At 46.8% G+C, this 22,209-nt stretch overlaps 1 protein-coding gene across 1 annotated transcript in view; it reads right to left on the bottom strand.

Moving 5' to 3' along the window:
* Positions 1–512: 512 nt before the first annotated feature.
* KBTBD12 (kelch repeat and BTB domain containing 12) overlaps positions 513–22,209 on the bottom strand; it is a gene marked incomplete at both ends in the record, with an annotated part of 39,269 nt that continues 17,572 nt past the window's right edge. Inside the window, 4 exons of the mRNA XM_079714074.1 lie at positions 513–526; positions 865–952; positions 1,062–1,243; positions 14,708–14,905. Coding sequence (XP_079570200.1) covers positions 513–526; positions 865–952; positions 1,062–1,243; positions 14,708–14,905 — 482 coding nt within the window. The remainder of the gene's footprint in view (positions 527–864; positions 953–1,061; positions 1,244–14,707; positions 14,906–22,209) is intronic.

Below are 22,209 nucleotides of genomic sequence, written 5' to 3'. Positions count from 1 at the left end.
CTAAAGAACACTTCCTGTTTTGCGTCTCACAGGCACTGTGCTCAGCGCTTTCTCACTCAATTCTCCACCAACCCTAGGGAGCACTTTCCTTCCCATTCTGCACGGGAGGAGAATAAGGCTTTAGAAAGGCTGGGCTGCCCAGGATCATGCAGCGTGCTAAGAAGCAGAGCTGGGACGAGAGCCTAGATCCCGAACTCAGTGCATCTAGAAAAGTCACGGCCCTCCCACGAGGCCCCCCCCAACCCCATCCAGGGAAACTGGCAGCTTCCACTGTGGTCACATGGCTGGAGCAGGGGCATTCCCCATGCTGGCCACCCAAAGACCCGCGCATGTGCCAGGCACTGCCATGGGCACTTGGGGTACACCTGCAAAGACACAGGTGTAGCCCTGCCTTCTGAGAGTCTAGCCTACGCGGGACAGCCCGCCCTGGGTCTGACTGGTCCTGTTTTGTGGTGGCAGAAGCAGGTTTCCAACTGGCTCCAGCTTCCATGGATCTGTCCCTCCTGCCTGGGTTAGCAGCTGGAACCTGGGGACACGGGGAGCGGTCATGACAGTCACACAGCTCTGCACTGAAGAAAGCGTCTCAGTCTAGGATGGTCTTCCCCTAGGGAAGCTCTAGGGAATTTACTGACCGTTCCTGCTTAAACAAGAGCCTTGTGCGTGTGAAACTCCTGGGAAATGGGTGAAGAATAGCTACCAAAATGCATTCTTTGAATCCACTGGGCTTCCAGAAGCATAGACAGTAAGTAAAATAGATGGATTTCTATGTGTTATTTAAATGTCATCCCTAAATTATATTTTGGGAGTGGCTGTTTTCTGATATGCTCAACTGTGGGTGAAGCAGGCGGAGGGTTCCACCCTTACCCTCCAAGCTTGGGGAAGACACTGCAAAGCCTGGGTACCAGAGGGTGGACTCTGCACACACCCCCTGCAGTGCCCAGCGCATGCCGCTCTGCACAGGGTCGCGATGCATGCAATGCACACGTCCCACACGTGCCGTGGGCTCTCCATCCCTAGTGCCTCCTTGGCAGACACCTTGGGGGTCCCACAGAGACACAGACCTCAGTGCCCCCACTCTCCTCCACTGACTCTGAAGGCGGGGGGATGAGGTCGCGGGGATTCTTCCTCGCCACCAGGCAGACATCATAGCTGTCGTGCATGAGGGTGTTGACGGCCACGACATTCCACTGGTTCTCCCAGGGGTCCAGCTCCAGTATCTCTTTGGAGATAACTTCATGGCGATCTGAAAAACAGCAAAGGAGGAGGACAAAATATCAAATGTCACCCAGTGTTAAATTCAGAGGTCATCACTGCTATTAAACAACTTCCTCTAAAAGGTATTATGCAGCAGAAATTAATTAACAAACAGCCGAATACTGTACTGTGGAAGACACAGTGTTCCTGATGTTTAAGAAACCAAGGAAGGCCACGTGACCACTCACATTCAGGAGTTACTCAGACACAGTGACAGGGCATACTGTTGTCTAAAGTGGAAGGGGTGTGCCAGGGTCGTGTTAGCGATTTATTAAAGATACCAGCAAGGGGGGAGACTGTCCTTAATTCTGCACCTGTGACAGGAGGTCTCACGACCTCGTGTGAGTCACTGGCCTCCCTGAGCTTACGTTTCCTTAACTGCAAATAGGATGCTGGGACACAGCCAGGGTCCTTGCAGGAGACGGATGGCACAGTCTAACTGGGCAATTTAAGAGAGTTTGGAAAGGTGTGGGCAACGTTTAGGAAGACCCGCGAGGGATGGCACAGCCCCCAGGACTAAGAGCAGCTGGGCCATTGCCACCTGGAAGGCCGCAGGGGGAGGGGTGGGAACAGGAACTTGGAGAGGGCAGCTGCCTGGAGCTTAGCCATCCCCAGGGACCCTCCCGGCAACCCCGCAGAGGGGTGGGGAGAACAAATGCCCTTATTCTACCCTTCTTCCTCCCAACAGTTCTGGCTAAACCCAGCCAGAGTCCAGAGGGGAAAGGAGCCTGTGAATGCAGCCCACACAGGTGGGCTTTGCAGGACACAGAGTAAGAGAAGGAGTGAGTGGGTTGGGAGGGCAGATGGGAGATTTCCAGCCCAGACGACTGTTTCACAGCTTTATGATGATAAGAGGAGATAATGTATGGAAAAGTGCCCAGTCCTGGCATATAACAGTCAATACTTGAAAATGGTCTATGTGCGCTTGTAAAGGATGTGGGTTTTATAGTTGTTCATATATGTCCATTAGGTCATGTTATTCAAATCTTGTACATATTTACTGCTTTTTGTGGGCTTGTTCTGTCTGTTACTCAGAGAGCTGTGTGAAGCTATCCCACTAAGATTATCGATTTGTCTATTTCTCCTTTTAGTTCTGTAAATTTTTAGTGTACACATTTTGAGTCTGTTATTAAGTAAATACAAATTTTATCATTTATAAATTTATCATTTAATTGACCCTCTTACTCTAGAATAAGTTCCATTAGAATTCTTTTGACTAATATCATAACTAGCAAAAGGTACAATTTTAAAGAACATTCTGATAATCTTTGTCTTTTAACTGGAACATTTAGTCTATTTACATTTAATGCAATTACTGATATATTTTGGTTTAAATCTAACATCCCATTTGTGAACCGTCCTTGTCTCACTCATTCTTTTCTCCTTTAATGCTGTCTTTTAGACTGAGTGGTTTTTATCATTCCATTTCTTCTCCACTGATTCAGAAATTATAAAGCCCATTTGTATTCGTTTTTTTTTGGCCACGCTGTGTGGCTTGCAGGATCTTAGTTCCCCAACCAGGGATCGAACCTGGGCCCCGGCAGTGAAGGCATTGTGTCCTAACCACTGGATCTCCTGGGAATTCCCCCCATTTCTATTCTTTTGGTGGGGGTTACCCTAGATTAAAACTTGCACACCCAATTTACCAAGATCTGATTAATCAATACCTGGACCGTCCTCTTGGAAGGCCTTAGAATAGTTTAATTATATTTACTTCCCTCCCAATTTATTAGCCTTTGTTGATGTGCATTTTCTTTCTATTTGTAGACTCTGAAAGGCATTATTATTATTGTTCTGTACAGTAAATGCTCACAGAATGACCCACGTATTTACACTTGCATTGCTCTTCATTCTTTCCTGCATCTTAGACTTTTCATCAGAGTCAGTTTTCCTTATGTCGAAGTACATACTGTAGGGGATGTCTTCTTAACGGCAAACTCCTTCAGCTTTTGTTTGTCTGAAAATGCCCCTTTTCACCTGCATTTCCTGAATGAACCTTCACTCCAAAAACACCAAAAAATAGTCACAGCTGACACTCACTGTGTGCTTACAGTGGGCTGCGTGTGCTGTGCTTACTGTGAGCCGGCTGCGCTGAGATGTTATATCACGTCACCCTGTGGGGCAAGCACCAGTTCACCCCTGTTTTTAGACTAAGGGTTGAGACTCAGAGGACCTGCCTACAGGCACACGGCTAGAAGTGGCAGAGCCGGAATCCCCACCCAGATCTGCGATCCTCAAAGCCTGTGCTCGAGACCACTGAGCCCTTTCGAATGAAGAAGGACGTGGTGGGACTGTGTTTCCTGCAGCTTGTTGATGAGGCAGGAGGAGACAGGCCCTGTGGGACCCAAAGCTTATATGACTTGGGAGGCCCTCTTTAAGGAAAATGTTACAAAATTAGGTATGGAAGTGAGTATTTACTTTTTCCAGCTCTATTGGGGCACAATTGACAAATAAAAATTGTATACATTTAAGGTGCACGATGTGATGATTGAGATGTGCACATGCTGTGAAACCATCACCACAATCAAGCTAATTCACACACCCATCACCCTGCATGGTTACATATGTGTGTATGTGTATGTGTTGAGAACACTTAGCAAATTTCAGGTATACAATACAGTATTTTTTTTGTTTTTTGTGTCCACGTTGCGCGGCTTGCAGGATCTTAGTTCCCTGACCAGAGGCTGAACCTGGGTCATGGCAGTGAAAGCACCGAGTCCTAACCACTGGACCGCCAGGGAATTCCCAGTATTAACTAGAGTCACCAGCCATATATTAGATCCCCAGAACGTCTTCACTTTATAACGGGAGGTCTGTAGCTTTTGACCAATATCTCCCCATTTCCCCCTCCCCCAAGTCCCTGGCAATCACCATTTCTACTCTCTGCTTCTGTGAGTTTGATTATTTTGGATTCCACATGGAAGTGAGATCATATGGTACTTGTTTTTCTGTGTCTGGATTATCTCACTTAGCATGATGTCCTCCAGGTTCATCCTTGTGTGGCAAGTGGCAGGATTTCCTTCTTTTTTACGATGAATAATATTCCATGGAATATAAATATATATATACCACATCTTCTTGCTATCAGCTCCGTTCAATACAACTCTGTGATAAAGGAAATGTTCTGTAATCTGCAGTGTCCAATACAGAAACCACTAGACACATTTGAAGTGTGAGACTGAGGAGCTGATTTTTAACTTTTATTTAATTGTAATTAGCTTAAATTAAAAACTTACATAGACACGAAGCTCAAAATCCTTTTTTCCTTTAGTTTTGTAAAAAAAAATCTTTTGAGTCTGTGACTTTCTGAGACAGGTGTCTCAAAGTCCATTCAGTTCTTGAGGAGTTATCCATTTATCTTGTGGTTTGTGTAGTTTCTGTTTTATATGTCTCTGAGTTGTGTTGTTAAGTGCAAAAGGAATCTGCTTGTTGAGTCCGTTAGAGTTCCTGGCGGCACCAGCAGACACGAATTTTGTCTGGCTTTAGCAAAGTGGGGATTTACTGGATGGAAGGTAGCTCGGCAGCTTGAGGGCAGCTGAGAGGGGTGTGGGTGGCCCAGTCAGGCTGGGGGCTGCTACTGGCCTTCTCGCTGCGGCTGCTGGCAGGCGTCAGTACTGGAAACCACCATTCCCCGTAGAGCCCTGGCGGCGAGAGGCTGACGGGTCTGACCCAGGGGCCGCCCATCGAGGGGCAGACGTCCAGGACGACCGTTTCCTCTTCCTGCCCGTCCTCCTGTTGAGGTGGAGGAGCCTTCTCTGGGTCCTTTACTGCCGGTGTCTTGGAACATGTGTTTTACCACTCCCACACCTGGGTTTCTGTTTCGTTTTGGTTTGGTTTAGCTGGATGAAGGCTTGCAATGTCTTTATTCAAATTAATGCTGACTGGGGCTTGTAAAATTTTAGAGTAGACAGAGTTTTCTTCATTAATTTTGCTTCCTTTTGCTCATTTCGGTGTTTATTGGGGAGACGTATTTTTTTAAACGGTGTATGCGTATTACCATCTTTCCTAGAAATCTCTAATTCACATGGAATGAAAATTACCGCATTAGTGTCAAAGAAGTAAAGAAGATAATGAGTGAGCTTTCTTGACTGGGAAGGGGAGAGTGTACTGAGTCGTCCCAGACTTGGGTGTGGCCGGGGACTCAGGAAGAAGGCACCCCGGGGATCCGGGCTCCCGCCAGGACCGCCTGACAGAGCACACACGCGGTGGGCTGTCCCGGTGCTCTCCTAAGCTCCCACCCTAACGGAGCTCAGAGAGCGAGCTGTGTACCTACCCGTGTGTGTGAGCCTGGGCTCCTGAAACGTTATCCTCTCACAAGGAAGAAGAAACCGGTGGCTGAATTCAGTGTCAGCTCGTTTCAGTTCAGTTAATTCTCCAAAAACAGACACTTAATGCAACAGCATCTTACTAACTCGAGGAGTCAGGAACTCTCCCGGAGGCCGGCCGCCTCCAGGGGTCAGCAGTTGAAAACGTTATTTTATACGAAGCAAATAAAGAATTCGCGTGAGCGTTTGAAGATGAGAATGCCAAAGACATGCTGTGGGTGTGGCAGACGCCTCAGCTGTAGCCCCACGTGCCATAGGGCTGCTCCCTGTTGTTGGATATACTCCAGTGGACAAACTTGAGAAGCACCACCTTAGTCTAGATCTCATCGTTCAATTCAGTGAGACTGTCAGAAAACTGAAAGCGTGGGATATTTTTTAGTCCCTTATAGAGTTTTTTTTTCCTGACGTGCTCTTTGGTGAAATGCTGACTTGCATTTGATTTATTACAGGAATATTATTGAGGACATTTCCCACTGCCTTATATGAGGCTACGGGGAGAAATTCTCCACGTTTAAAAGCTGTGCCCCTCTAGCAGTGGTTTATTCCCCTCTGAGGACACTGCAAATCTGTAGCTGGGCGTGTGGTCCTTTCAACTCTGGCCTCTAGAGGGACCAGAGATGAACTGGTGGTCCTTATACAGCCAGTGCATGAGAGTGCTGGCGACTTTACCCCCATCTGGCTTGCTTTTTTTTTTCTCTTAAATTTTTTAAAAAATTTTATATTGGAGTATAGTTGATTTACAATATTGTGTTAGTTTCAGGTGCACAGCAAACTGAATCAGTTATACACACACATACATGCCCTCTTTTTTAGATTCTTTTCCCATATAGGTCATTATAGAGTAGTGAGAAGAGTTCCCTGTGCTGTACAGTAGGTCCTTGTTGTTTATCTATTTTATATATAGTGGTGTGTATATGTCTTTATTTTACCTTCATTCCATTTCCTGATTTTTTTTTTTTTTTTTTTTTTTTGGCTGAGTTGGGTCTTCGTTGCTGTATACCGGCTTTCTCTAGTTGCAGCGAGCGGGGCTATTCTTCGTTGCAGTGTGCAGGCTTCTCATTGTTGTGGCTTCTCTTGTTGCGGAGCACGGGCTCTAGGCTCGCAGGCTTCAGTAGTTGCGGCACGTGGGCTCAGTAGTTGCGGCACATGGGCTCAGTAGTTGTGGCTCGTGGGCTCTAGAGCACAGGCTCAGTAGTTGTGGCGCACAGGCTCAGTTGCTCCATGACATGTGGGATCTTCCGGGACCAGGGCTCGAACCTGTGTCCCCTGCATTAGCAGGCAGATTCTTAACCACTGCGCCACCAGGGAAGCCCCCTGATTTATTTTAATTGCTCTTATTGTGTCGTGTGCCTCTCTATAAGCCATGTCAAGTTCCACTGCATTTTGAATGAATAGGTATGTGAGTCAATCATAAATCATAAAACGGGTTACTGAGCGCAGGCTGACCTGGCTTGTCCAGCTGGTGCGCTTGTCCTCAGGCGGGGGTGTTACCTACCCTCTCTAGTGAGGTGAGCCAGCGGTCAGCAAAAAGGGTGATATAGCTGCCTCCGACTCAAGCAGGAAGGAGAGGGTGATGAGTGTAACCAAGGCGCGACCGCAGTGAGCACCTCTTAGAGGAGGGACCCGGTTTGGGCAAAACCAGAACCAAAGCCACACGACTGTCTGAGGACGTGCAGTTGCCTCTGCGAACGAGGTTGGGATGGTGGGGAGTCCTTTGCAGCCCCCTGCGGTACATCAGCATACTGTAAAATCACGTGGCACAGAAACAGCCTTCTGCTGTCTGGAAATTCAGTTAGTTAATCAGAGATTTTATATTTTCCACCGATTGAAGGAATGGATGTACAAAACCACTTTTGATCAAGGGGTAATTGGCATCCCAAGTAATGACTATAAACAAACTTCTGAGTATTCTGGGCCTTTTTTTTTTTCTTTGGCCGTGCCGTGCATTGCGCGTGATCTTAGTTCCCTGAACGGGGATCGAACCCCTTCCCCCTGCACTGGGAACGTGGGGTCTTAACTACTAGACCACCAGGGAATTCCCTGGGCTTATTTATAAGAAACATAGAATGTGTTTTACCCTTCGAGATACACAGGAGTTCAAATAGGAAATGGTGCTTTCAAGAAAATTAGTTTTTTATTTTCTTTTTCTTAAGAAAAATACTTTAAAAAATGAGATTAAGCAAGTGGAAGGTCTGTGAGGTGAAATGATTTGATAAAGACCACTGTATTGGGACTTCCCTGATGGTGCAGTGGTTAAGAATCCGCCTGCCAATGCAGGGGACATGGGTTCGAGCCCTGGTCCAGGGTGTTTTTTTATTTACCCGGGTGTTCACTATTTCTCTTTGTCTTCCTGGATTCGTGAGGTTCCAGGTTTCTCAGTGATACCAGTTGCCTTTCATTTGAAGAATTTTCTGTAACTTTCTTTTTTTAGAGCAGGTCTGCCTAATACGGTGTATTACACTGATTAGTTTTTGTATGGTGAACCAACTTTTCATTCCTGGCATAAAGCCTGCTTGGTTAGAATGCATAATTCTTTTTGTATGTTGCTACATTCAGCTTGCTAGTATTTTACTGAGCATTTTTGCAACTGTATTCATAAGGGATATTGGCCTGTGGTTTTCTGGCATGTCTTTGTCCAGTTTTGGTATCAGGGAAATTCCGGCTTCATAGAAAGAGTTGGGAAATGTTCCCTCCTCTTCTGTGAAATCTGTAAGTGTGTGAAGAGTTGGTGTTATGAGCTCTGATCTTTTGGAAACATAATGTTGGCTTCCTCACTCTGTGCTGGGGGTGGAGAACAGAGTTTTTGATTCTGTCTTTCCTCTGCTGAGTCAAAGAACTCAACAGTTCTGTCAAGAACTGTGAAGAGTCTTAGACTTTACAGCACGAAACTCCTGGTCATAGAGGAAGGACGGGGTCGCTCGTAGCAACAGCAGCAGCCAGTGTGTCTGCATTTTAAAAGTACAGTTATTTGAGCCGCAAATCCCACGGGGCAGCATGGAGAGTGTCAGGCAACACCTGTACAATCAGTGGGCTGCCTTGTAGGAGGGGAGCCCTAAGCTTAGGAACCGGAAGCTTTTATAATGGCCCTTGCCGTGGAGGGAGACACCGTCTCTCTTTTCTAAGGTTGTCTGCTGTACAAACACGCTTGAAAGGGTCTTCCGGAACAAAGGCAGTCAGTGTCTCTGCTCCCAGGTGCTCCGAGATGCATGAGACCCACAGAGGATTACCTCCCTGCAGGCTCACCTGCTGATATTTTCCTTAATACTCCCCTCATTGTTCCTCCCTTACATGTACTCTATTTATGTATCTCAAATTTGCTTTTGTTTCATCAGTTATACACGCGCACGATTTAAAGAGCCAAATAGCTTAACAAGGTTCAGGCCTTAAAAATCTCCTACCCACCTCCCCATTTTCTGCCTTTCAACCTGGCTGGTTCTTCTGGCACTGAACACTGCCATCTGTAAATAACATATTTTATACTACTGCAACTTCTTTTTTTTAAAATTATTTTCTTTATTATTTTTATTATTTTATTATTTTCTTTATTTTTATTATTTTTTTTTTTGGCTGTGTCGGGTCTTAGTTGTGGCACACGGGATCTTCACTGAGGCACGTGGGCTTCTCTGTAGTTGAGGCGCTTGAGCTCAGTAGTTGTGGCACACGGGCTTAGTTGCCCCATGGCCCGTAGGATCTTAGTTCCCCGACCAGGGATAGAACCCGCATCCCCTGGACCATGAGGGAAGTCCCTATTGCAACTTCTTGATTTCTCAGATGAAGCCATGCACACCTGACTTCCACTGTAGAAAATGTGGTTTCAGCTTTCTACCACATCCCCACCGTATCTGCCCCACTCCCCCGAACGGTTGAGGCTCCGTGTTTACCACTGACATGACTAGACGTGATTGTTATCAATGCTATTCACACATGACCGGGTGACACACTCTCCTTTCCTGCACAACTGCTTGTTTCCTCTCAAGTCAATTGTTTTATTTTTTGTTAGTTTTCATCGCTCTTCTCCAAGTGTCTAAATCTTGCAGAACATGAAGATTTGGTCAGTTTTCTCTTCTGCAAGTCCCCTCCCCCAGAGCCTTTGACCAGCTGCCTTCTGAACTGGCCGTTCAGGCCAGTGTACAAGCTGTCATCCCTGGATCTCCCCTCAATGTCCTTCCCTCCACTGTGTTTAATCCTGTCTCCTGGCCCCCTGTCCACTAGTACTTGGCTTAGGTGTTCGTTTTCGGGAAGCAAAGCCTAACAGAAGGGAGCACAGGAGATAAATTTCGGGAACATTGCATGTCTGAGACCGTGCTCCCACACTTAGAGGTTCAGCAGGCACGGAAGTGTAGGTGGAAGGTAACTTTCCTCCAGGGCTTCTGAAGCATTAGCTTAAGTTTCTTCTAGCTTCCAGTGTCACGTTTCCTAAGTGTGGTGCTGTTCTGATTCCTGACACTTTCTACGAGATGAGTCCTTTCTCTCTGGCAGCTTTCAGGATCCTCATTTGTCCCCAGCGTTCTGTGACGTTGCAGGGATGTGCTTTACTCCGTGTCCGCTTTCTTCCACTCTGCTGGGGATGAGGTGTTTCAACTGGTAACTTTAGTTCTGGGAAATTTTCCTAATTTATTTCATGGATGTTTTGTCCCTCCATTTTCTCTATTCTTTTTTTTTTTTTTTTTTTACTGAAACTCCTATTCAACCATTGGACCTCATGGATTTACTTTCTCTTTCTCTCATTTCTATCTGATTGCTTTTTGCTCTAGTTCCTGAGAATTTTCTTCCACTCTACACTCCAAGTTTTCTATTGTATATATAATTTCTGCTATCATATTTTTAACCTCCAAGAACTCTTTTAAGTATCCTTTTCCTGTTGCGCTGACACACGTTTTCTTTCATTTCTCCGAGGATGCTTCTCCTCCTGACACAGCCTGTTTCCTCCAGGTGCTTTTCTTCTTTTATGTTTTGATTTCTGCCTTTTCTGTACATGCTTTCCTCAGAGGTCTGATGATCCCCAGCTGTTCGCTCATCTTTAAGAGAGGGATACCACGGAAGCCTTTTCTGTGAGGTCCTCTATGGGGTGATTTGGCTTTGCCTTATTTTGGGGCTGGTCAGGTTCCCAAAGAAGAATCTTCCAGTCTCCTGTCTGGAGGTTATGGCTGCCCACGTCTGGGAGCCAGAAAAGGAAGAAAGCTGATGATCTCAAGATTCAGGATGTAGCTGTTCTCTTCAGCTCCCTGTTGTTAGTACTGATTGCCTGCCCCACCCCCATCCTTAGCTTCGGTCTTTGTTGGGGTGCAGGAGGGGCTTTATCTCAGTGTCGAGGGAAGGGCAGGAGATTGGGGTCTTCCCGTCTTGCCGCTGTCCTCGTGTTTTCAGCGTCACCTTCATTCCCTCTTCCAGACTTGTCCACCCCCAGGACTGCCTGGGGTTCTGTGGTTTGTGCTTCCTTTTCCTGTTGCCAGGTTAGCCCTGAACTGTCTCATGTCTGGGCAGTTATTCATCCGTCTGCTTTCCTGCTTCCAAAACTGTGTTGCTGTTGCCCTCTCTCCTCTTCTCTTTGTCTGACTGTGTTCATTCCATTTACTGTCATTTTCGTGGGACGTGGGAGAAAATTGAGGTGTTCAACCTACTGTTTTAACCAATATGCAGTTACTATGTTTATTACGTGTTTTGGTGTCTATATTTCCCATCAACTGTTGAGCATCTCAAAATTGTAGCCCAAGTGCCTCTAAACAGTTTGTTTCAATACATTTTTATGGAATTAACTAAACAGATTAAAAGAGTACTTTCTTGACTGTGGTTTTTTGAGTAAATAAATGGGATGAGTAGGTTTGTGTTACACAAGGAGAGAAAATTCAGTGCCTGTTTTTAGGTCTGACGCTGAGATCTCTAGTTTGTAACGGGCACGCTATTATACAATTGTTCTGTTTTCCATAAAACCCCATTGACAACTCACTCAGCTAATCCCGGACAATCTTCCATCTTAAAACCAAATAATTAAAAGGGAGTTTGAGAGCTCGCATAGTAAATAAATCCCTTTCTCTCTGGCTGGAAGCATTATGAGTCCATTACAGTTCCAAGAAAAGACATTGGCTCAGAGCGTGGGTTCAGACATTCTTGAAAAACTGGGGATATCAATTCTCTAACTCAATATTATACAAAGGAAGATAAGACAAGGAAACAAGGCAAAAGAGAGTATCTTCTAGATCCTTAGACACTAATTACCCCCCACTGCACTGGAGGCCCTGAGGCCGCCCTCTGTATTCTCTGCCCTTCTCTTCTGGTCAAGAGAAAGCCCGCAGCCAGGGCATGGAGAGCAGGGCCCTGGTGGGGTGGTGGGGTGGTGGGGAGAGTGGTCCAGCACCCGGGCGCTCTCCTGTCTCCTCCAAGGCCTCCTCACTCACGGGGCTCCAACAAGGGTCTTTACAAGATCTCCTTGCCCTGCCAGGTTTCTTGCTACTGTGACAGGTTACTACCTTTACACAAGCATGTGATGTGTAATATAAAAGATACTAGAACCGTTAAAAAAAGTTTTGTAAAGTTCTCTGAAGAACAAATAGAGAAAGAAAAATTGAAGCTTCTTATCATGGGGACTTTCAAGAATACAAAAACCAGTAAATAGGGAATTCCCTGTCAGTCCAGTGGTTAGGGCTCCACGCTTTCACTGCCAAGGGCCCGGGGTTCGATCCCTGGTCAGGGAACTAAGATCCCACAAGCCGAGTGGCACGGAAAGAAAAAAAAAAATCTAGTAAATAAAGCCCCTGTAGCCATTATCCAGCTTTCACAAATGATCAACATTTTACCAACGTTGTAAAATCTATTCTTGCCCCCCATCCCCTTTCACTTTTTTTTTTGCGGTGCGCGGGCCTCTCACTGCTGTGGCCTCCCTCGTTGCGGAGCACAGGCTCCGGACGCGCAGGCCCAGCGGCCATGGTTCACGGGCCCAGCCGCTCCGTGCAGCATGTGGGATCCTCCCGGACCGGGGCACGAACCCGTGTCCCCTGCATCGGCAGGCGGACTCTCAACCACTGCGCCACCGGGGAAGCCCCCCTTTCACTTTTTAAAAAATATTTGCTGGAGTAGATTAACACAAGTTCCGGACAGCATATCATTTTCATCCATAAAAACTTCTACACAGTCTCTCATCGTTCATAACGTTTTTCCTTTTTCTTCCTCTTTCATATAAAACTACAATGCCATTATTATTGTGACCTAACAAAATTAACCATTCCTTAATATCATCTAATACTCCAGTCCACACTCAAATTTCCCAGATTACCTGAAAAATATCTTTCTCCAGAAGATTTGTTTGAATCAGGAGCCAAGTAAGGTCCACTCATTGTATTGGGTTCATCTACCGCCTAAGTCTCTTTTAATTCCTAATGAAAACTTTATTCTTTAACTTACATATAATTACGTGCTTTAAAAATGAAGGGAGGTGGGCTTTCCTGGTGGCGCAGTGGTTGAGAGTCCGCCTGCCAATGCAGGGGACACGGGTTCGTGTCCCAGTCTGGGAAGATACCACATGCCGCGGAGCGGCTGGGCCCGTGAGCCATGGCTGCTGAGCCTGCGCGTCCGGAGCCTGTGCTCCGCAACGGGAGAGGCCACAACAGTGAGAGGCCCCCGTACCGCAAAAAAAAAAAAAAAAAAAAAGGGAGGTGTATAGCAGTCTTGGTTTTGCTGCAGGGGCAGCTCTATTTTAATTGGGCATGCTTCCAAAATTGTACGTACTCCTGGGGCATGTTTTTCCTGGATATGTCCTGGCCTAGTACTTCTATTAGGAAGGTTAGAATTAAACTGTTAGTCATTTTTACTGTAACTGCATTCTGCCTTTTTTTTTTTTTTTTTTTTTTTTTTTTTTTTGCGGTAGGCGGGCCTCTCACTGTTGTGGCCTCTCCCCTTGCGGAGCACAGGCTCCGGAGCACAGGCTCAGTGGCCATGGCTCACGGGCCTAGCCGCTCTGCGGCATGTGGGATCTTCCCAGACCGGGGCACGAACCCGTGTCCCCTGCATCGGCAGGCGGACTCTCAACCACTGCGCCACCAGGGAAGCCCTGCCTTATTTACTGATGCACCTAATCAAACTTTGGAGACAGTTACTTATTAAATTTGTGCATATTTAAAAATCTCCCTGGACTTCCCTGGTGGTCCAGTGGGTAAGACTCTGTGCTCCCAGGGCAGGGAGCCCCGGTTCAATCCCTGGTTGGGGAATTAGATTCTGCATGCCACCACCAACAGCCCGCATGCCTTGACTAAAAGATCCGGTGTGCCACAACTAAGACCTGGCACAGCCAACCAAAATAAACAAATAAATAAACAAATATTTTAAAAAATAAAAATCTCCCTGTTACTTTAAAAAATTATAAATCCGTACTGTAGATTGCAATGATGGTAGCAATTAGATATGTGGAAGCTGAGTTCGGTAATAAACACGTAGATTAGGTATTATCTTAGAAAGGCTTTCAAGCAATTTATTTCTCGTGTCAGTAGTGGGGAGTAAGAGTTTTCCGAGGGCAGGATTTCAGTAAAGATCAATAAATGCAGAGCTAACCCCCCGTGTTTCTGGTCATTCCCCTATTTCCATGTGTTCTTCATATTTTTATTTATTTTTTAAAAAATACTTATTTACTTATTTATTTTGGTTACCCCAGGTCTTAGATGTGGCAGGCGGGCTTCTTAGTTGCAGCATGTGGGCTCCTTAGTTGCGGCATGCAAACTCTCAGTTGCAGCAAGCATGTGGAATCTAGTTCCTCGACCAGGGATTGAACCCGGGCCCCCTGCATTGGGAGCACAGAGTCTTATCACTGCCCCACCAGGGAAGCCCCTCTCTTCATATTTTTAAATCTCTCCTTTAGTCCTGCAATCTGTCATTAGCCTTCCCTCCCCCATTTCTCCTCTTGTCATGTTCAGCTCACGTTTACTGTGTGTCTGCTGTGTGCCAGACACATTACAGACCAGATCTCACTTAATTCTTATGACAGCCCGTGGAGGGCGTAGCCCCACTTTGTAGACGTGCAAACTCAGAGGTTGGTGAGTTGCCCAAGGTCACTGCTTTTGCCAGTGTCCACCCTGCTCTTAGGATTGTTCGTTGGGTCAGTTAAGGGAGGTCAAGATCGACATAAAAAACTTGACCAGTACCTGCTCCGTGGAAGCCCCCGCAGACGTACAGCTTCCCGTCCACGGCTCCTGCGTTGGTAGAATTGGTGCGAAGTGAGAGCAGGGGGCTGGGCATGGGTGGGCCCTCCCTCCAGAAGTCCCCGTCTGGGTTGTAGATCTCCACCGCGTCAAGGCACTTCCGAACCTGACCCTTGTCTCGACCTATGCAGCCGATTCCACCTGCAGAGGGTGACACAGAAAGGAGGTGACCAGAGCTGAGATGTCCCCGTGGGCAGTGCCCCCTTTCTGCCGGGTCTGTATCTCAGGCTCATGGATCTTGGTGTGCTTCTGTTGCCTGGTGCTTCTTCTGAGATAATTTGTAAGCAATGGTAATGTCTACTGTGGACTCCATAGCCAAGGCTAATCTCGTTTTATCCATAGTGTTCTATCTGTTTGTGCTCACCCATGAGGCTGATTCCACCACAGGCTTTATAACCTACAACATCCAACACTGGCTCACACAATAACCCTCCCTTTAGAGGAAGAATTTCCGGCTTGAATGTGAGGGTGACACGGTTCTGACATCTGCCTTCCTGTTCGTTATGATTCCACAGACCTGGCTAGAGAGGCAAACATCCTTTTCATCCCCATCAGTGCCAGCCTGTCTCTCCTTCTCTTCTTGTTTATTTTATTTTATTTTTAATTTTTGCCCGCTCCGCACGGCATGCGGGATCTTAGTTCCCCGACCAGGGGTCGAACCCGGGCCCCCTGCAGCGGAAGCGCAGAGTCTAACCACTGGACCACCAGGGAAGTCCTTCTCCCTCTTTTCTTAAGTGGCAGGAATTTTTCCCCATTACAGCAGGGCCAATCTTTGGTAAATTTCAGGTTTGGGGGTCAGAGGGAAGCCCCAAACACAGATGCGTGATGCGTCTTCCATTTTTAAGCGACAAAGTTCATTCAGTAGATATTCCCTGATTACCTGTTACACGCAAGGCAGCATGCTCGTGATGAGGAGCTGAGAAAGATGAGTGAGGTATGTTTCTTGCTGTTAAGAAATTAATGGGGTGGGGACTTCCCTGGCGGTCCAGTGATTGGGACTTCGCCTTCCAGTGCAGGGGGTGAGGGTTCGATCCTTGGTCGGGGAGCTAGGATCCCACATGCCTCGCGGCCAAAAAATCAAGGCATAAAACAGAATCAATATTGTCACAAATTCAATAAAGACTTTAAAAATGGTCCACATCAAAAAAAACCTTTAAAAAGAAAAGAAATTAATGTGGTGCAAAGGGCCACATTAAATAAACAGATAGCGACATCATGACAAGTGCCTTAAAAGAGATACACCTTACACTCAGAAGTCCAGAGACTGTAACAAGTAGCAGAAATATCATTTACATAATTGTGACTTTAAGTACAACGCTCCATGGGAAAGTAATGGCATAAGAATTTCCATTCCACTGTAATAAGAAGCACAAGTTTGTAGGTGACCTTTTTTGTACCACAATGAAAGGTCTTAAATGTCAGGGCTATATTTCCTGATCTGAAGCGTGGGTCCTGGGGTGGAGGTGAATCCCCTGGAAGGAGAGACAGTCCTCTCTTCGGTGACGTCATTCCATGCAGACCCAATCTGGTGACCTGGTCTACACGACCAATCAAAGTTGGGAGAGTGCTGGCCTCAGGCTACCCGTGGAGGGTCCTGGACGGGTCAGTGCAGTGGGGTGTGGGTGAGGGCTTGGCTCTGTTGTTTATAGCAACACCAAGACCAGAACCGAGACTGCTCTCATCACATGGCCTTTACCCAATGTGTCACTCAGAGATTAATCACATGACACCTCGTGGCATTTCCTCTTTTGTGTTATTTAACTCCTTTTCCCATCATCATGCTGGTCGGATGGTCCTTCCGTCCATGATCACATGGTTTCCTATCTTCCTTCAGTGCTGCACCCCGGGACCTAGCACAGTGCCTGACATGTGCGGGTCTGGAGTGAATGAACCAGAAAGTTAACTTTCTCTCAGCTTCTTCTGGCCTAGTGGATGTGTTACAGGCTCACTGAGGGCAAAGACCACTTTTCACCTGTCTTATATCTCACAGTGCCTGACACATGGTACTCAGTGAATCCGAGAAGATTGATGGGAACAGCTTATTTTCACCCTGGCTGGGACTCACGCAGACATAAGAGGACTTCAGAGGGAACCTTTTTGTTCTTTGCCTGTGTAGCCTGGCCTGTTTCCTGTCTCAGTATGAACCCAGGGATCAAGGCTATAAACTCAGGAAGCTCTTAACTGCTTTCCCTCTTTTCCGCCTGGATAAATAATTTAGCCCGTTACCGTGCCAAGTCTGAGCAGCAGCGTTTCCAAGGAGGGGACACGCCGGCCTCAGTTAACTGCACACTCTGTTGTTCACAGGCCCTCTTCCAGTGTGGCACTGGGGCGGCTGGAGGCTTCTTAGTCCAACAAAAAGTGGAATTTCCTATCTGTGGAGCAGGATGGGCCTAAAGAAGAGGATTTATTTGTAGCAATTGACCATGGCAACCACCCATCAGGTAAGAACAAGATGATTTGGCTACCTGCTCCGTACGAGATATTTTTCGGCTGGTTTATATTACGGGCACTTTAGAAGACCAGTAGTGGGGGCAAACAGATGAAATGCAAGTCACTCAGAGCCAGTCTGGGCACACCCAGCAGCCAGCAACCTGGGCGTAATCAGAAGTTCACATAAAAGCCCGCTAAGAAAGCTTCCCCAACATAAAGCATATAAAGCATGGGTATCATTCTCTCGGTTGCTGAAATAATTAGAGTGCTTGTCATTTTCGTTTCCCTTTTACTAAGTGTATTTAATTATAATGTTCAGCCTTTACGCTACAAAATTAAACTTTTACATAGGTACCCTTTCTGTTTGGTTGTCAGACAGTTCACAGGCTCCACTCGGGTGACACGGGCTTGCAGGCTCTGCCTTTGTTTCTGACCGCCCGCCCCTGAACACACTCTCTGTCTCACTTGGATGTAATTCTACCACCAAGTACACTCTCAGCACCACTCTATTACCAGCGACTTAATGAGCTTAAACTGAAAGTGAATGCTGATTAGATAAATAATCAAATAAAAGCATGGTCTTTATTAATAAGTCAGCACCAGCGCTACAACAGAACTCTTTTGATCCTGGGGTAGGGTCAACACATCTTTAGAATTTCAATGACATACCTCATATCTTTAATTTATATGCCATCAGAACCTCTGAGCCTGACTTTCCTTTATTCAAAAACAGGCAAATAGAAGTTATCTTTGCAAGTCATACCCCAGTGGACCTCCAGTGCAAAATATATAATTTAGTTTTTTTGGTGGGGTCGGAGGGTGTGGATTATAGAAGATGCCTCTCTCTCCTCTTTTATTTCTACCAAGATGAAGACCTGCTGTCTTTGTGTTTGGTGTTCATAGAGTCTTTCCCTCTGCAGGCCGTGGGAGGAACCGTCTCCCCACACCAAGCCTGGCCGGGCGCTGGCAGAGGGCGGGGGCGTGGTCCTTCCCTGACATCCTGTAGGACTTGCTGTCCATGGGGCCTTGAACACAGCGGGGCTGGTTCCTGACATCCTTCTGCCTGCAGTCCGGCCTTCAGGTGGCAGGCTTATTCTTTCCTGCCTTCAGGTGGCAGGCTGCACCCCAAAGGGGAGGGTGAGTCTGGAGCAGTTCTCACCAGCTCCCAAAGTTGCTTGCATGGCTCAACAAGCTTTAATAATATATTCACTGTTGAAGGCTCCCATGGGCCAGGGAAAAAGCATGTGGGCTTTTGGAAACAGACCATGGTTCATATGCCTGTGTCACCACTTATAGCTGGACAACTTTGGTCAGTATAATTTCTCTAAGTCTCAATTTTCTCATCTGTAAGTTTCGGATAATAATTCCAATTTCACAAGTTGTTGCCAAGGTTAACTTATAGGTAACTATGTACAGGCGGAGGAGGGTGAGGAGGCTGGACGTGTGCTGTAAACTATTCCCAAGTACTATGATGGGAATTTCCTTTTAGTTCTTCCCATGCACTGCATGGAATGGTCATTCTTCCTCTTTCGTGTTCCAGGACGTTGTGTAAGTAAAACAGGGCTCACTGAAGCCGCTCGTCTTAGGTTTGCTCGCTCTCAGTTTAATTGTCCGCTGCATCTATGATTGATGGCCGTAGGGGCGAAGCTCTCTTAAATGTTTACTTTGAGGTTGGATAGAGCCAATCAGAGGCTGAAGGGCTGAGAAATAAGCTGAGCCTTCAGGTTGGGAGAAAGTTTCACTGACACGATGGATCAGAGTAATGCCCTGGTCAAACATTCGAGAGGGGTAGGAGCTGTCAGGTGGCAGCATAGGAGACAGGCAAGGATTTTGCAGCCTGTGGGCTTCCAGGAGTGAGGCTGCCCCTGTGTCTGGGTGGAGGGGCCGCCCTGGCTCACGTGTGGAAGACGGTCTCTTCACGCTAATATACCGCTCGCGACAGTGTCCTCCTCACCCTGGTCGTCTGCTCTCTGGTTTTCTTCTTCACTCATTTCGGAGCTCCACATTTGGAGCCTAAAGCCCTAGAAGACATGACCTAGCTTCTTGTCCCTTCTTCGGGCTCTCTTGGGTATTTTCAGAAGAAAAGCCCTTCAGGACAGGGTGGAAAGTAGGCTCATCTGCCTTTTACAAACTTCTGGGTCACGCCGTAGGTCTAAGCGTGTTGGGCTCACAGGACACGGTTGGTGGTGCTCTCTCGTGCGCGCGCACCCTTTTCACCCACTAACCCCCTCCCTGTCCTTCGCCAGCCTTTTCTTGCTAAGAAAACGTCCATCTCCATTCTGTTTGCTCCTCAAAACAGATGACCAGGAAAATCAAATGAAAGAGCTGAAAGGGCAGACCAAGTTCCACTGGTTAGAGCCTGGATCTGCTTGATTTTGGAGGGAAACTCAAGTGCTTGAAATGTCTTATCATTTCCAAGAGGAAATGTAGACAGTTGACCAGAAAGTTCTGGCACTGAGCCTTGGGTGCCAAATAAGCTGCAATTACAGAATCGCTGTCCCGTCTGTGGCTGATTCCGGATGACCCCTGGGCTTCCGTCCCGCCCAGCCCTGGGCCTCGGATTTCAACGCGCCTCGCCCGTCAGTTCTTTCCAATCCTGGGCCCATCTTTTCCTTGTTTCTTCCCAATCCCACTTCCCCAGCCTGTCCTGCAGGTCCAAACGCTGAGCCCACAGTGGGGGAGGGAGAGTCTGGGGTCATGGTTGGGAGCCCGGGTGCAGCTGCCACAAGCTCAGACTAATGTCACACTGTCCCCACGCCTGCTTGTCACCCAGTTCTGCCGACAGGACCCCTCAGACATCTCAGGCCTGTCCCTCCCCCATAGGTGTACAGAGCTTTGACGACCGGCCGCCGCACTGCCCAGTCCTCACCTTCCTTCCCCCATCGCCCCCCGCCCCCCAGCCCCTCATCCCCAGCACCCTGTGCTCCAGGCTCTGCCAGCTGCCTGCAGTTCCCCGAGCAGTGAGGTTATTCATCTCCAGGCCTTCGCTTAGGCTGGGCTCTGCCTGGACTGGCCTCTCCTCCCCACCGTGACAAACTCCTCTTTCAAGGCTCAGCTCAGTAGCCCCCCTCAGGAAGGCCTTCGTATCTCTGCAGGCGGCCATTCCCTCCTTGAGCCTCTGCTGCCCTCTGAACAGAGACCAAGATTCCTGTCAATAGCGCTGCTCTTACTTATCTCTATGTGCGTTTCCCTATTTGATTAGGTGTGAGTCACCGCAGGGCAGAAGAATGTCTGATTCACATCTGTGCGCCGCACGCTTTCCCCCCGGGGCAGACAGTCAAGAAAAAATAACTTAACTGAGCGCATGAATGGACCAGTTCCTCACCTGCATCCCGGGTACTTTTTTTTTTCTTCTTATGCTCCTTTGTCAAAACAAAAAGCGATGACTAGCTTTCCAGAATGTGTCAAGCACTGAGTCCAAACAGCTGAAAACTCACTTCCTGTCAGATAATAAATATTATCTTCTTAAGGATATAGGACTCTCAGCCCAGATATGGAGAGAAATTGTTGGTGTCTGTTGTTGGGCTCATTTTTCCCCCAGGTCTGCCTGCTAACCTCCCTTAACTTGGGCTGGACATAACCTAACAGGACACAGGCCAACTTTATACTAATACTTCTCTCAAGTGACCCTGCAGAGAACCATTAATCAAATATATTCCACACCTTGCAAATGTAGACGCACAAGATGTCCAGTATGAAGGCAAAGTATGCATCATTCTGTTCCCTGAGTTGCTTCTAAAGGAGGCTTGACAGTATGTGCTGAATAACTACTATAGAAAAAAGGTCTTGGGACTTCCCTGGCGGTCCAGTGGTTAGGACTCTGCTGCTTTCACTGCCGGGGCCCAGGTTTGATCCCTGGTTGGGGAACTAAGATCCCACAAGCTGCATGGCATGGCCAAAAAAAAAAAAAGATCTTAGTAAGTCTTTGGTATATTTATCTTTTGTGTAAATAAAATGATTTACAGAAAGTGATAAGTTGTGCTCATTTCTGTATTTACCCAAGAACAGGTAAAGGAAGGGAGTGATTTAAAAAAATGATCACATGTATAAATAAGGATAAAGTAGTTGAAGATAATACATTTTACTCAAAATGACAGGATTTTAAAATAATTGATATCTTCTTCAAAACATCAAAGTTTTTCCATTTCAAGTCTTCATGCTGTTTTAAAACATATATTACGTTATTCCCCGCTGTAGTGAATTGACGATTTCAGATTTAACATTTTCTCAAGGATTCAGAAGTAACAATACAATCTGTTTTCACAATATGCTATGGACATAGATGGTTCTATACACTAGGCTACATGAAGACATACCTAAGATTTGCTTTGTTGAACAAAATTCTTGCTCTCGGTGTGGCTTTTAGCAATTTGCCTCTTTTCATAAAAGCAAAGCATAAAACATGTAGTAGCACAAGGCTTTGGCTGTGTTCCCTTAAGCTTTTCTGCAAACATAAACAACAAGTCAGAGGCCCAGATGACATCCTCCTAAGACATTTCTCATCTGTTCTCAGTAACATGATCATCTCTGTCCATCAGGGCTTTTCACACTGTAGAAGCTTCCGAACATTCTCTCATTTCAGCATCAAAAACACTTTAAGGGCTTCCCTGGTGGCACAGTGGTTGAGAGTCTGCCTGCCGATGCAGGGGACATGGGCTGGGTCTGGGTCGTGCCCCGGTCTGGGAAGATCCCACATGCTGCGGAGCGGCTGGGCCCGTGGGCCATGGCCGCTGAGCCTGCGCGTCCGGAGCCTGTGCTCCGCAAAGGGAGAGGCCACAGCAGTGAGAGGCCCGCGTACCGCAATAAAAACAAAAACAAACAAAAAACAAAACACTTTAAACTTCTAGTTAGTCTTAAGCAATCTGTAAGCATACTTTGGCTGTCCACTTCGTATCTGTACTACGTGTTAGAGAATAACAAGTTTAAGGTGTTTTTTTTTTTTCCATAAGACAAGTCTACTGAGAAATCAAAGACAAATATGAAACCATTATAATACAGCATTGCAATTATTCATT

Source organism: Hyperoodon ampullatus (assembly GCF_949752795.1).
Source record: "Hyperoodon ampullatus genome assembly, chromosome: 10".
In the NCBI taxonomy this organism is placed as follows: Eukaryota; Metazoa; Chordata; class Mammalia; order Artiodactyla; family Ziphiidae; genus Hyperoodon; species Hyperoodon ampullatus.
Note: the sequence above shows the minus strand (reverse complement) of the source record. Positions and strands in the feature narration are given on the sequence as shown.